The 15,667-nt window shown below is 36.8% G+C and overlaps 1 protein-coding gene across 1 annotated transcript; it reads left to right on the top strand.

Moving 5' to 3' along the window:
- The first annotated feature begins 242 nt into the window (after positions 1-242).
- Positions 243-2,003, top strand: DCAF12L1 (DDB1 and CUL4 associated factor 12 like 1). The gene is made up of 2 exons (XM_050777466.1): positions 243-1,656; positions 1,746-2,003. The coding sequence occupies exon 1, from the start codon at positions 243-245 to the stop codon at positions 1,632-1,634; it is 1,392 nt and encodes a 463-aa protein (XP_050633423.1). The 3' UTR covers positions 1,635-1,656; positions 1,746-2,003.
- The last annotated feature ends 13,664 nt before the right edge of the window (positions 2,004-15,667 follow it).

Raw genomic sequence — 15,667 nt, 5'->3', positions numbered from 1 at the left:
CTCGCCCCACACTGACTTTGCTCTCACTGTCCGGCCAGACGCACTTCCCGCCCTCGCGTAGGTCTGCACCGCCACAGCCGCCCTCGCCCGCGCGTCCCTCACCCGGTCCGCCACTGCCGCGCCTCAGAATCCGAAGGCTGGGTCCCAGCGCAACCATCCACGCCGCCGCCACGACCTACACGGGAGCCACGCGCCGCAACCGCCACCAACGCCTTGCCGCCGCCGCTCGCCCGCCGCCCACCATGGCCCAGCAGCAAACAGGTAGCAGGAAACGGAAAGCGCCCGCGGTCGAGGCGGGCGCCGAGAGCTCGCCGTCGCAGGGCTTGGCGGCAGCGGACGGTGAGGGGCCTCTGCTACTGAAGAGGCAGAGGCGGCCGGCGACGTGTCGCTCAATGGTGCACTATCTGAAGGTTCGGGAGGTAGGCGGATGGGGCCCCGCCGGGCTCCAGGGCTTCGATGGCGAGATGCGAGGCTACGCGGTACAGAGGCTGCCCGAGCTGCTGACGGAGCGCCAACTGGACCTGGGCACCCTCAACAAGGTGTTCGCGTCACAGTGGCTGAACTCCAGGCAGGTGGTGTGCGGCACCAAGTGTAACACGCTCTTCGTGGTGGACGTGCAGTCAGGCCACATCACACGCATCCCCCTCTTGCGGGACAGGGAGGCCAGGCTGGCCCAGGACCAACAGGGCTGTGGCATCCATGCCATCGAGCTGAATCCCTCCAAGACGCTTCTGGCCACCGGCGGTGAAAACCCCAACAGCCTGGCCATCTACCAGCTGCCCACCCTGGATCCCCTGTGCCTGGGCGACCGCCATGGCCACAAGGACTGGATCTTCGCCGTCGCCTGGCTGAGTGACACCGTAGCCGTGAGCGGCTCCCGCGACGGCACTGTGGCGCTGTGGCGGATGGACCCGGACAAGTTCGATGACACTGTTGCCTGGCATAGCGAGGTGGGTCTCCCCGTATATGCCCACATCCGTCCGAAGGATGTGGAGGCCATCCCCAGGGCCATCATCAACCCCAGTAACCGCAAGGTGCGGGCCCTGGCCTGCGGCGCCAAGAACCAGGAGCTGGGAGCGGTGTCCTTGGATGGCTACTTCCACCTGTGGAAAGCCCAGAGCACACTATCCAGGCTGCTGTCCATCAGGCTACCCTACTTCCGGGATAATGTGTGCCTGACCTACTGCGATGATATGTCTGTGTATGCTGTGGGCTCCCATTCCCACGTCTCTTTCCTGGATCTGCGCCAGGGCCAGCAGAACATCCGGCCCCTGTGTTCTCGAGAGGGTGGCACAGGTGTGCGGTCTCTGAGCTTCTACCGCCACATCATCACTGTGGGCACCGGTCAGGGCTCCCTGCTCTTCTATGACATCCGGGCCCAGAAATTCCTGGAGGAGAGAGCCTCCGCCACCCTGGAGTCCTCTTCGGGACCTTCAGGGAGGAAGCTCAGGCTTGCTTGTGGCAGAGGTTGGCTCAACCACAATGACTTCTGGGTGAATTACTTTGGTGGCATGGAAGTGTTTCCCAATGCGCTCTACACCCACTGCTACAACTGGCCCGAGATGAAGCTCTTTGTGGCTGGGGGGCCTCTCCCTGCAGGCCTCCATGGGAACTATGCAGGCCTCTGGAGCTAAGGATGGCCGCCTTGTACTCCAGGTACACAGATTTACCTTTTAGTTCCACCTGACTTTCCTGCTTCATGTTGCATTTTTTGCTTTTAACTCTGTGTGTCTTTTGTTTTCCAGGTGGAACCAGCCCAGCTTAAGTTGTACTCCTCCAAGCAGAGAGAGTGAGTGATCCTTTGGTCAATGAAAACTTGACTTTAAGACTTTTTGACTCCTTTCCAACACCATCTTTTGGAATTTTCATACAAAGAAATTTGGTTAATCTTTAGTTGCATTCTGTCTTTGAATGATTCATATATTCTCTTTCTTTAAGGAGATGCAGTCAATGTCTTACAGTTACATATATTTGTTTTCCTTGTTTTTCCTTGTTACCAGTATTACAACCTCATTATTTTTAGTTATTTTTCATTGCAGATACATGGTATACGAAAAGAAAATTTTCTAGTAAGCAAGGTGTTCCTACATCTTTTCTGGAGAGCTTACCATAGTTTTATAGCATTGTTCAATTGGAAAAATACATTCCAAGCTCTGGATTACCTACGTTTGGAAACACTCAATTTGCAAATTGTGATCTTAGTGTATATAGTTTTTACTTTGTTCATGCTAAAGTGCTTTTTCTTAAGTTTATTCTCTTTGAAAAGAAGTTATCATAGAATCTTGTGTTTGTATCAAACTCCTCATTGGTGAGAACACTTTAGGAGTGCAGGGGTTCTGCTTCACTGCATTTTCAGAATTAACCTGAAAGTTGAAACAACCATTTTTTTTTTTAATTTCACAACTTATTTAAGTGTTATCACCTCTCCTTAAATAGATAAAAGAATGTGTATTTTTTCACTTGTTGCCTTACTACTATCAAGACTTGTGAATATATTTGAATGTATGTTGTTTGAAAAACTTGCACAGTGCATTGGAGCCGTCATGAAAAGCAGGAAATGTAAATGTGGAATGTATGGCAGGCTGGACAGAATGTATACTGATCCAGGGTATAGACTGGATATTTTTGCTGTTGCTGTTTTTAATATAAAATGTTATATTTGAGGATATTTAACATTTTCCAATTCTGGTTAAGAGGTAATTCACAGTAAAAAAAAAAAAAAAAAAAAAAAAAAAAAAAAAAAAAAAAAAGACCAAAAATAGCACATTCTGAAAAAAAGATTCTTAATAAGATTTTATTTTGTGAAGTTCAAAGATTCTTTCCTAAAGTATAATGTGTTGTTAAAAAGTAGTGCTGTTATAACTCTCAATGTAATAGCATGCAATATCAAGAACATAGGAAGTTTGTTTCAAGATGAAGTGAGATTTAAAATAAATAGGATGAGGTTGAAGAAAAGTATATTGGGGTGCAGATAAATATAAATTGTGGACTGCTATGAAAACAGGTTGTACTTCTCCATATGTGAGGCCATTGGAAGTGAGAAGGGATATTTGCCATTTCTAAAACTGGCCAGGTTGTGCTGAACTAGGATTGGTAATTTGTCATGTCTGTTTTTCCTTAGATGTTTGGGCACTCAGATGCTGTCTTGGTGTACAGACACAACATGCTGTTCAGTCACAAATCCGAACAAGTTAATATAATAAATTGTACTAAAAATCATTTAAGAAATACCAAAAAGTAAGCTTTTGTTTTTAGCCATTGTTATAAAGGCTAATATAATTGTTGTTATATAGCAGTAAGATGTATTTGTGTGCATGCGTCTCCAACTCAGTTGTAAATGTCTTGAGAACAGAGAATACAATTGTCATCTTTATATTGCCTCATTTCTCCACTAATACTTAGCAAATAAAAGGCAATAAGTAAATATTTACTGGTTGAATGCCTCTGGAGACCTCGAGTTTAAAGTTTTAAGTCAATAAATAAATAAATATTTCTCTTAAATAATATAGAATCCTGTTGTGTTTTCCCCCCTTTGTTGGTAAACTTTGCCCTGATTTATTTTCAGGTCAGGCTATTGTGCTTATCCAATTATAAACTTACCCATATGTGATACTAGACGAGGAAGGAACATGTATAAATCTTATTTGGCACTGGAAATTAATCTTTTCACCTGCAACCATTTAGGTTTGAAGATTTATTTAAAATATTTTGGTTGTTTTTCAGAAATTAGTTTTGAAACATGTTTTGTGGTTTTTGTGTTTTAACTTAAAAAACATATTTGCTAAAAATTTCCTTAAATGTTACCCAATAACTTCAAAGTATTAACTGCCTATTTTCTTGTAGGCAATAGGGAATTTTTATGGTATTCTCGCAATTATTTTGGAAATAATGTGGAAAACATTTTTAGAGGAGCTAACACTTTCTACCTGGGGTGGGATTTTAGAGAAGAAATAGAAGGCATGTTTGATTTCTTCTCTGTCTTGGTCCTTAATTTCATCACCGACTCACTCTTAACTTTTTCATATTTTAGGGTATATCATTTTTATGCCAAACCACCTGACTTAACTTTATAAAAACTAAATATTTCATGTGTACATTTATATTTTGTAACCATCTAGTTATTTTGAAATATTTTCTAATTCTGACACAGTGATCATAGAACTATGATTATTTATGTAAACTGTGACTGAAATAATTGAAGAAAAAAAAGTCAGCCCTCCAGAAAGCCCATAAATACAACTCGCTTAAAGTACATAAGGAAGTGCAAATATTCATGTATAAATTACCTATCACTGATGCCTGAAAGGCCTCAGTTACTTATAACTATGCATAAAATGTTAATTCTCTTTATCTCTAACTACCTATTCACATATTCCTCTCCAAGCATACTTCTGATCCAAAAGTTTATGTTCCTCTCCTTTACTCTTTGGAATGAGTTAATTTCTATTTTCTTTTAAAAAGGGGTAAAATAATTTACTTATCAAGGCTATCTACTGGAGTAAATTGAGGTGACTACTCTGGAAAAAATTCATCTGTTAAATATACTCTAGCATTAATGATAAACAAAATTGAATTTTCCAGAGGTTGATTTTTATCCACTTGTACTCAGTGTTGAACAATTTGTCAAAATTTTTTCATTAATTGCTAATTTAGAGTGATTTTAGAAAGCAATTCACAAAGCCCTCCTGGATGTTTTGCTGACAGCTTCCTAATTTCTGCAAGTATTATTAGGTAACCCAACTACATTAAACATGTCACTATGTGAGCTGCTCAGGGTTGCAGTTCAGTGAGAATGTCATGTACCAATATGAAAGAGAGGCTGCATAAGCCACAGGTGTTTGCTTTAAGATGTTATTGTGAGATCTGCTCAAGAAAGGGTTGCCTAAAAGTATTTCATACTACTAGTCTGCTGTAAACCCAGAGACACCTAGCACTGGAATTTGGCATCAATGTAAGGGCAATGTGTTTGCAGGAGGTTGCCATAAAATGGTCAGACTTACCCTTAGAAGGAGGGTTCTTTCGCGGATACATATGTAGTTTGCACAGGTATTGGTCTTTGCTTCATATGCCCTTTGCCTACTTACTTTTCTATTAAACTCTCTGTGACTTCCAATACAGAATTAAGCACTTAACTTCTCCATGCTCACAGTGACAGTTTTGTTGTTATCTTCATTATAACATTTAGCAGATTATGATGCAGTCAGCTATGTGAGTGTTTAGCTTCCCTGCCCTCCACTTGAATATGAGCTCTGTCATCCCAAACCTAGCATAATAGGCTGTACATACATGGCACTTGAGTGTTCAGTACAACAACTAATATATCAATTCTTTTTCATAAATTACTTTATCAGATTAGTTGACCAAAACATTAGGGAAGATGATAAAGATTCAGTTGATGGATGAAGAGTATCCTGAGATAGGCCCCATGGTAATGATCATGGTGATTCATGGCATGACGTAATGTGGGTAGAGCAGCAGAAACTTAAGTTTTGCCCAGGAATGATATTGGACCTGAAGTACCAAGATGAAATGGAAATAAGTATTATTTCAGAATCATAAATACCTGAATTTGAATCTGAATTATATTATTTGTTTATAATAAGTCATGGGTATGCTGTTTAACTTCTCTAAACCTGTCCTTGCATTACTAATTGTTCTATCCCCAGCATCTAGCATACTGCCTGATGCATAAGGTATTCGATTTATATTCATTATTTTCCCCTCTAGAGTCCTATCAATTCTGACAGAAGGCATATGTGTTTATTTTTTATCTAATTATTATAAAAACAGTTTATGTGCCTTGCAGAAAGTCGGACACATAAGGTAAAATATTTTTAAAAACCACCACATTTCCACCAGCCTAAGATTACTACTGTCAGCAAGTTAGTGTATATCTTTCATGACTTTTTTGTACATATATGTACCCATTTATGCAGTTGATACTAAAATGTGAATATTTTGTAAAAGTTGTTTTGCAACCTACTTTTTTTCAGTTAATGTCTCCATCTTTCCGTCACAATATTTATCTTACCTAACAGTCAGGGTGTTTTAAATGTGTACAGCCTGGGCAGGGCGTAGTAGCTCACGCCTATAATCCCAGCACTTTGAGCGGCGGAGGCGGGTGAATTACCTGAGGTCAGGAGTTCTAGACCAGCCTGGCCAACATGGTGAAACCGCGTCTCTACTAAAAATAAAAAAATTAGCTGAGCGTGCTGGCGTACATCTGTAATCCCAGCTACTCAAGAGGCTGAGGCAAGAGAATCGCTCGAACTCGGGAGGCGGGGGTTGCAGTGAGCGGAAATCACGCCATTGCACTCCAGCCTGGGCAACAAGGGTGAAACTCTGTCTCAAAAAAAAAAAAGGGGGGGCGTGGGGCCGGGCTCACGCCTGTGATCCCAGCACTTTGGGAGGCCGAGGCGGGTGAATAACCTGAGGTCAGGAGTTCTAGACCAGCCTGGCCAACACGGTGAAACCCCGTCTCTACTAAAAATAAAAATAAATAAATAAATAAAATAATAATTAAAAAAAAAAAAAAGCTGGGCGTGGTGGCTGGCGCCTGTAGTCCCAGCTACTCGGGAGGCTGGGGCAGCAGAATGGCGTGAACCGGCAGAATGGCGTGAACCGGAGAGGTGGGGCTTGCAGTGAGCCGAGATCCCGCCACTGCCGAGATCCCGCCACTGCACTCCAGCCCGGGCTACAGAGCGAGACTCCGTCTCAAAAAAAAGGAAAAAAATTAAGTGTGTATAGGCTCACTACTTAGAAAATGGTTGCCATCACCAGAAATCATTAGAATGACACATGAAATATTTAGCCAAATATAAGAGGGTATGCTTACACCTTAAGAGTTATTTTAAACATTTATTGTGTGGCAGTACTCTCTGTCTAACTATTTGCGTAATTCAGTGATTTTCAGACTTTAGAACATATTAGAGTCACTGGTACATATGTTGAAAGTAAGAGATGTTGCCGGGTGTGGTGGCTCACACCTGTAATCCCAGCACTTTGGAAGGCTGAGGCGAGCGGATCACAAGGTCAGGAGATCGAGACCACCCTGGCTAACACGGTGAAACCCCGTCTCTACTAAAAATACAAAAAATTAGCCGGGCATGGTGGCAGGCACCTGTAGTCCCAGCTGCTCGGGAGGCTGAGGCAGAAGAATGGCGTGAACCCGGGAGGCGGAGCTTGCAGTGAGCCGAGATCGCGCCACTGCACTCCAGCCTGGGCTACAGAGCTACACTCTCCGTCTCAAAAAAAAAAAAAAAAAAAAAAAAAAAAAAAAGGAAAGTAAGAGATGTTTCAACTCATACCTATTGTAACAGAATTTTCTTGTAAAAACACCATTTCATTTGAGTGTTTTCAGATTAATCCCTTCAAAACCAAAGCAAGACAGTAACAAAAACGTCATCTGCCTTAGAGGTTTATGGTGTAGCAGAAGAGAAAGATAGTTACTTCACTAATTATAACAAAAAAGTAAGTATAGTATTAAGGATATATACTAAAAATAATGAGAATATGGGGAAAATAGCAATCAATTCAGCCTGGGAAGGTTATGGAGGGCAACCCAAAAAGGCGATAGTTGATCCGGGTCTGGAAAGTAAAATAAGAATGAAGAAGAGCCAATACTGACTTCAAAGGACTTGTGAATGTCTGAATTGTATGGACACATACATATGTACAGGGCTGTTGGAATTTGGCCTTGTGAACTTTGAAGTGCCTGTGGGATTTCCTGATGGAAATGTCTGGTTTGCAGTTAGACATATGGATTTGGTCCTCATAAGAGAGGTTAAGGCTGGAAACACAAATGTGTTTCTATTATCACTATATAAATAGTATTTGGGAGAGGCAAGGAGGGGTGTAGTGTGTAGTGTCTCAGAATCTAAGTCTTCTGGCTCTCATTTCAAAATTCATACATTTTTAAATAGGTCTACACATATATATAAACATATATATATGTTTACACATATAATAATGATCTACACATATATATAAACATATTAAATAGGTCTACACATATATATAAACATATATAGGTCTACATATATAATAATGCATACCTGCAGGGTATGCATACCTACAGGGCTATTGCAGTTTGGCCTTGTAGACTTTGAAGTGCCTATAGGATTTCCTGATGGAAATCTCTGGTTGGCAGTTAGAAATATGGATTTGACACTCATAAGACAGGTTATATATGTATATATTTATGTATTATTATATGTCTGGGACATAGTAGGTAACTAACGACTTGTAGATTGATAGCCAAATAAATGTTTGTTTAGTTGATACTAAACAGTGCTTACTGCCCCCACGAAGCAATATTTCATATTTTTATCATTTAATGATCAACTTTTAAATTTCCCTAATGCAATCACATTAATCCAAAGATGATAAAGGAAATCTGCCAAATGTTGCTGTGTTTTATGAATGAAGACATCTGTGTTTTGGTTAGATGTATTTTTTCGTCTTTTATAGAATATAGGTCATTCTAGAGTCGGGCAAGAAGAAAGCTAAATATTGATGATAACTTCCTTACAAATAACCTTCTTGTTTTTCCATTTTGGAAGTGCAGTTCACTGAAGCAAACACATTGATGATGTCAATGAGAGTAATGGTGCTATTTTCACCCTTTCTAATGCCATTATTGTGCCATTCTCTGTTTCAACCTAAGGCATTAATGTTTCATGATGATTAAATTTTAACATCTAAATTGGCCTTTTATGTTACACACAAATGATAAACTTGAATGTTGTAGTCAGAGGGCAGCAACTTCAGTTTTCTCTAGGCTCTTAGTAAATTTATCAAATAACATCCCCCAGCACCTCAGAAATGGCTCATTTCTATTTCTCTTTCTTTACTCACCTAGGAAATACTGAGTTGAGTGTGATTTTTTAAAATCATGCCTTATGTGACTAAAACTAGACCTTATTTTACAAATAGTTGCATTCCGTGACATTTGTACTTGAAGCACATTTTTGAAAATGGAATCATATATTTCCCTATTGACTTACATTATAATTTTAGAAATGCCGCCTTTATTACAGATTGATTTCTGATTGACAGTGATTTCTAACATGTTACCACTGCCTCCACTTCTGAGACATGTGCTTTAGTCTTCAAGTAAAAGATAAGTGATATAATGGAGTCTCTAATTTCAAAGAATACTAAAGGATACTTTTAGAATATGATAAATTAAGCTAATTCATTTGTATAAAAAATGCAATTTCTTAAAATAGGGCATCACACAATTGGACTTGCTCTCTATATATTTATCACAAGCCAGAGCAAATCCTAAATGTCATGCTTAAGGAATTTGATTTTTTCTTTTCCTCAAGTCTTTCTTTCTGAAGATTCCCCTAAGCAAAGGCTTTCGACTTATGGATATTTCCTGGGAATTATAATAATTATTTGTTTTTCCTCACTATTTTAATCTCTAAAACTTTGGATATTTATATCAGTTTTCAAAAGGTTGTTTAGGCATCATCATGCTAGATGGAAGTGTGGCCCCAGAAATAACAAGAATGCAAAGTTTTTCTTAACCCATATATGCTTGAGGTTGCAGTTTTTTGAATTATTGCAATCAGACCTTGGCGATGACCTTGAGCAGTAGGATATAAATAACTCCCACATGCTTAGTGTTCCATTACTGGAACACTAGGCATAGATGGATTTAATTACTTTCTTAAAAATCAGGGGCTTTAAAAAAATTTTTAAATCTGGTAAAATACATATACATAAAAATTTCAATCACCGTTTTATTTTCTGTCTCTATGGCTTTGACTATTGTAGATATATCAATAGAATAAAACAGTATTTGTCTTTTTGTGTAGTTTTATGATTAGACTAATTCACTTAGCATAATGCCCTCAAGGTTCATCCCTGTTGTAGCCTGTGTCAAAATTTTCTTTCTTTCTAAGGCTGAGCAAGATTCCATTGCATGTATACACCACATTTTGTTTATCCATTGATCTGTAGATAGACGTTTAGGGTGCTTCTATCTCTTAGCTACTGTAAATAATGCTGCTATGATCACAAATATGCAAATATCTCTTTCACTCCCTGATTTCACTTATTTTGAATATATACACAGAAATGGAATTGCTGGATCATATGGCAATTTTGTTTTTTAATGTTTGAAGAACTGCCATTCTGTTTTTCGTAGTGGCTGCACCATTTTACATCCCTACCAACAGTGAACAAGAGTTCCAATTTTTCCACATCCTCACCAACACTTATTATTTTCTGTAATTTTTTCTATTTTGATAGTAGCCATCCTAATGGGTATGAGGTATCCAGGGCTATTTTTAAACTTGTTTTAATTTATTACTTAATTAATACTATTTTAATTAGCAAATGATATTTGGGTACATTTGTGGTTTTCAATGTGATGTTTTTATATATGTATATAATGTGGAATGATTAAATCAAGATAATTAACACACTTCATCTCACTAACTTTGTGATGAGATGTTGGAAAATTTTCACTCAGTTATTTTGGAACATACATTGTTTTTGATTATAGGCATCCTGCTGTGCAATATATCTCAAAATCCTATTCCTCTTGTGTAACTGAAACTTTATACCTTTGATGACCATGTCTCTATTTCCTCCCTTTCCCCTGGCCCTGGCCTCTGGTAACCACCATTCTCCTCTACTATAAGTTCACATTTTTACATTCCATATATAAAATATGCCATACTTGTCTTTCTGTGCCTGGCTTATTTTATGTAACATAATGTCCTCCAAGTTCATCATGTTGCTGCAAATGACAGAATTTCCTTCTTTTAATGACTGAATAGCATTTTTTTGTTTACACACCACATTTTCTTCATCCATTCATCCATTGATAGACACTTAGGTTGATTCCATATCTTTGCTATTGTGAATAGTGCTGCAATAAACAGGGGAGTGCATATAGCTCTTTGACTTATTGATTTCAAATTTTTAGATATATATCCCCTAGTGAAGTTGCCGAATCATGGGATAGTTCTATGTTTCATCTTTTATGGAACCTCCAGACCGTTATTCATAATGGCTGTACTAATATGTGTTTCCACCAGCAATAAACAAGAGTTCCCTTTGCTCTACATTCTCTGGAACACATGTATTTTCTTTTTGATTATAGTTATTCCAATAGGTGTGAAGTTATAGCTCATGGTGGGTTTAATTTGCATTCCCCTAATGTTTACTTATATTGAGAATTCTTCGTGAACCTGTGGATCAGTTGTATGTCTTATTATGATACATATCTCTTCAGGTATTTTGCTCATTTTCTGATCTGGTTATTTGTTTTCTTGTAATTAAGTTGTTTGAGTTCCTTATATAGTTTGAATATTAACCTCTTAGATGTATGGCTTGCAAGTATTTTCTTCTACTCTGTGGGTTATGTTTTCACTCTGTTGTTTCTTTTGCTGTGAAGAAGCTTTTTCATCTGATAAAATTTCATTGTCTGTTTATTGCTTGCGCTTTCAGGATCATATCTAAAAAAATCATTGCCTAAACCAATGTCAAGATAATTTTCCCCTATGTTTTCCTCTAGTAGTTTTACAGTTTCAGGTCTTATGTTTAAGTGATATGTTATGAAAGAAAGATTCAAATTCATCCTTCTGCATATGGGTATACAGTTTTCCTGACACCAGTTTTTGGAGACTGTCCTTTCCCCATTCTGTGCTTTCGGCCTCTTTGTCAAAATTCAATTGGCTATAAATTTATGGGTTTTCTTCGGAGTCCTTTATCTTGTTCTGTTGTTCCATGTGTACTTTTTTCCAGACAATGCTATTTTGATTACTGTACCTTTGTAGTAAATTTTAACATCAGATAGTGCAATGCTTCTAGCTTTGTTCTTTTTGATAAGGATCACTTTGGCTATTTATGTTTTTTGGTGGTCCCATATTAGTTTTCGGATTGTTTTTTCTATTTCTGCAAAAGATGACATTGGAGGGATTGCATTGGATCTGTAAATCACTTTGGTTAACATAGACTTTTCAATCCATGAACATGGGATATCTTCCTATATGTTTGTGTCTTTTTCAATTTATTTCATGAGTGTTTATAGTTATCAGTGTATATTCTTTAACATCCTTGATTAAATTTACACTTACCTTTTTTTCTTAGCTATTGTAAATGAAACTATTTTCTTGATTTCTGGATAGTTCACTGTAAGTACATACAAATACTACTGATTTTTGAATGTTGATTTTGTATTCTACAGGGTATACATTTCTTACAATTGAATTTAGCTTGACATTTCTTAGGAATACATTAATTAAAAAGATTTGTTATAAGTAGAGGCTATGTCACTTTCAGTGGCAATTGATAGATCAAAGCATCATAGAAACTTTGAACACATGAAACTAATTTTAAGCTTAATATTAGAGTATACTGTGACAAAATCTGTTTTAAATAATGGATGAGACAAACTACTTCTTGCTATCTACTCTATTTTATAGATCAAATAACATAACAGCAAGTAACTATTTAACTTCTAAACAATTTCAGAAAGGAAACTATTCTAAAATAGCTATCTTAATATTATTTGTAACTTCATGTTATTTGTAACTAGAAATATCTAGTCTCATTCCAGGCCCTTAAAAAATGTTGGAGTATTGATAATCAGGATAGATATATAGGAATATAAAAGTAGGATGCCAAATCATTTTTAAACTTTTTTGTTTACCATCTATATTTACAAATGTTGCAACATTTTATAATGACTAGAATTTTTATTTTTGTCTTTTTTAAAGATCTATTTATAGCCAATTGTGAATAAAGTATGAACTTCCAAACTCATATTTCCATGACACTTTACTGTCATGAGTGATTTATTAATATATTCTTGTATTAGAAGCACCTTTCAAGATTTTTCTTTACTTTGCACCCCTCAGTAAAATGCATAGCACAATACATGCCTAGAAACTCATAGTTTGAACAAATTGATTTTCTTATTTTATAAATAAAAATAAAATTTCTTTGATTTGGCTTTCTTGTTGCTTAGGAGCATATCACTTCATTATAAATGAGAATTACAACATCTCTATATTCATTGATATCAGATAATTTTACTATACATATTTCTATTAATAGATAGTCATATTAACATTCTTTTCACCTTCCAGAGTTTGTATATTGGGACTCTATTTAGTATTCTCCAATTTACAAGGGCTACTAAGATGGTATCTGCTCCAAAAATCATTGTAATATTACACACATTTCCATTCTCTTCCAGTAATATTAGTACAGTACTATTAGTTACTTATCATATTCATTTCCAAATAGTTTTTCAGCATCTTATTATGTGTAGTACTCAGAAGAGCAATGATATCCATTTATTAAAAGGATGCTTTATCTTTCCCACCATTTTTGGCTCAGTTTTGAGAAAAGATTTTTTAGAAATTAATTCAGAGAATTAAAATACCATTGACATCAACTCTTTACAAATGAATGCTTCTATTTTGCACAAGTTAGTTGCTATGTTTTTTTGTTTTGTTTTGTCCAAATATGAGGCAATCATTAAATGACTGAATCCTTAGGAGAAAAATCTATATTAAACCCAAACTATTATGGCATTGAAAAGTGGCATTTTCTGTGGTACATACACAAAATGTATTATGACACAGCCATAAGAAAGAACAAAATCATGTCTTTTGCAGCAACATGGATGCAACTGAAACCCATTATCTTAAGTGAATAAAGAAAAACTGGAACAGAAACCAAATATCACATACTCTCACTTATAAGTGGGAGCTAAACATTGAGTATGGATGGAGATAAGGATGAGAACAATAGACACTGGGGATTACTTGACAGGGGAAAGCAAGAAGAAGGCAAGGGTTGAAAAACTAACTATTGAGTACTATGGCCACTATCTGGGTGGTGGGAACATTCACACCTCAAACCTCAGCATCACAAAATATACCCATGTAACAAACCTGCATATGTACCCCTTGACTCGAAAGTAAAAGTTGAAATTATTTAAAAAAATGAAAAGTGATATTTTCATTAGTGTCACTTGCCTTTTAAAATTTCTATAAATTGAAAATCATTATGAATAATTGCACCAGCTCTGGTCAAGAATTAGTTTATTCTTTGAGTGTTAATTGTGATTGCTTTGAAATACAGATGATCCTGTATTGATTAAAGGCACTAAATAGTATCTTTATGGCAAGTCTGGAAAATGTTGAGGCCGATGAAGATTATCTTCAGGATGCAACATCACTTAAGCCTTATGCAGAAATTCTCTAGGTGTTTGTGTTCACCATCCTCAACTATATCTCCAAATTCTGATATCTAGGAGTGGCTTACTCTACACAGTGAATTGTAAATATTGTTTCAGATATGTCATGTTAGTTTTAATAAAGGCATAACCAAACCAATTTTTGGCCTATTCCACAACTGAGCACTAAGTGGGCTCCATTTCATAATTTCTATTTACTAAGTTCATTTGATATTAAGTATTGATTATAAGCATTATTCACTTTTCTATGTCATTTGTACTTTCAACAGCTTCCTGAAATCATATTTTCTAAAAAGTAATTATAATTTTTAAAAATTATATATAGTTTTTAAAATGACATATACAGTTATTACAATGAGAAAAAAAAACACTCTTGTGAATGGGAGCCAGAAGTCAGTGTAGAATATGAGTGCTTAAGTATACAGCTGTACTTAGACACAATGATTACCTAAAATGTTTTCATTGGTTTTTATGTTGATCTTTATTTATAATGCACAAAGTAGACACATTTTATAATATCTTAAAATTATAAGAGTTAGAATCTATATAGAAAATAGTTATGTACTAAGCAGAGCAAGAAAAAAATGCATACCAACACTCGATTAACCTATTTCTCTTCTCAACAACCACAAAATTCAAAAGATGAGAACTACAGCAAGAAAATAATAGTTCAAAAGGAATGATCATTCAGTGAGCAAATATTATGATCAGATTTGAGCATAGAATTATTAAAATACCTCGTGGAAGTATGTTTTCTAAGCATAAAAATCAGACATGGTTCCATGAATTCAGGGATACAGAAAACTTGTTAAAATATGGTGGCAATTTTAAATGTTTATCATTTTCCAACAGGTAATTGCTAGTCATGACTTTTTTCCCAGACATGCCTTATCTGTATCTGTGTTTAGTTTCTCTTAAGATGGTGAATGAAGATTATTTTTTTTTAAATTTATTTATTATTATTATACTTTAAGTTGTAGGGTACATGTGCATAACGTGCAGGTTTGTTACATTTTTTAAGTATCATAATGAAAACCATGCCCCAGGCAAATACACAAACTACATTTTATTTATCTTCACTTTATTTTATGAGAATATCTTAATAATATTGCCTATGATTCTATCACATGAGAAAGTTATTTGTTCCTTCCGAGTTTTCAAGTGCGAATAGAAACAAAAGCTACAAAAGTTCAAAGCACTTATATTTTAGTATAAATTAGAAGTTAAGAGGATAAAGGAGAAAACAGAACTTAACTTTTGGTCAGTGTTTGGATACCTGTTTCTTTTGGATAGGTATTTCCTAAAGTGTGGTCCTAGAAATAACTATGCCACAGTCACCTGAAATCTTACCAAACCACATCAAGTCAAACAAAATGCAGATTCCTGGCTAGCCCAGAAAGACTAATTTCAACAATGGCCCTGGTAATTTTGATGCCCTTT

Source organism: Macaca thibetana, chromosome X (assembly GCF_024542745.1).
Source record: "Macaca thibetana thibetana isolate TM-01 chromosome X, ASM2454274v1, whole genome shotgun sequence".
Classification (NCBI taxonomy): Eukaryota; Metazoa; Chordata; class Mammalia; order Primates; family Cercopithecidae; genus Macaca; species Macaca thibetana.
Note: the sequence above shows the minus strand (reverse complement) of the source record. Positions and strands in the feature narration are given on the sequence as shown.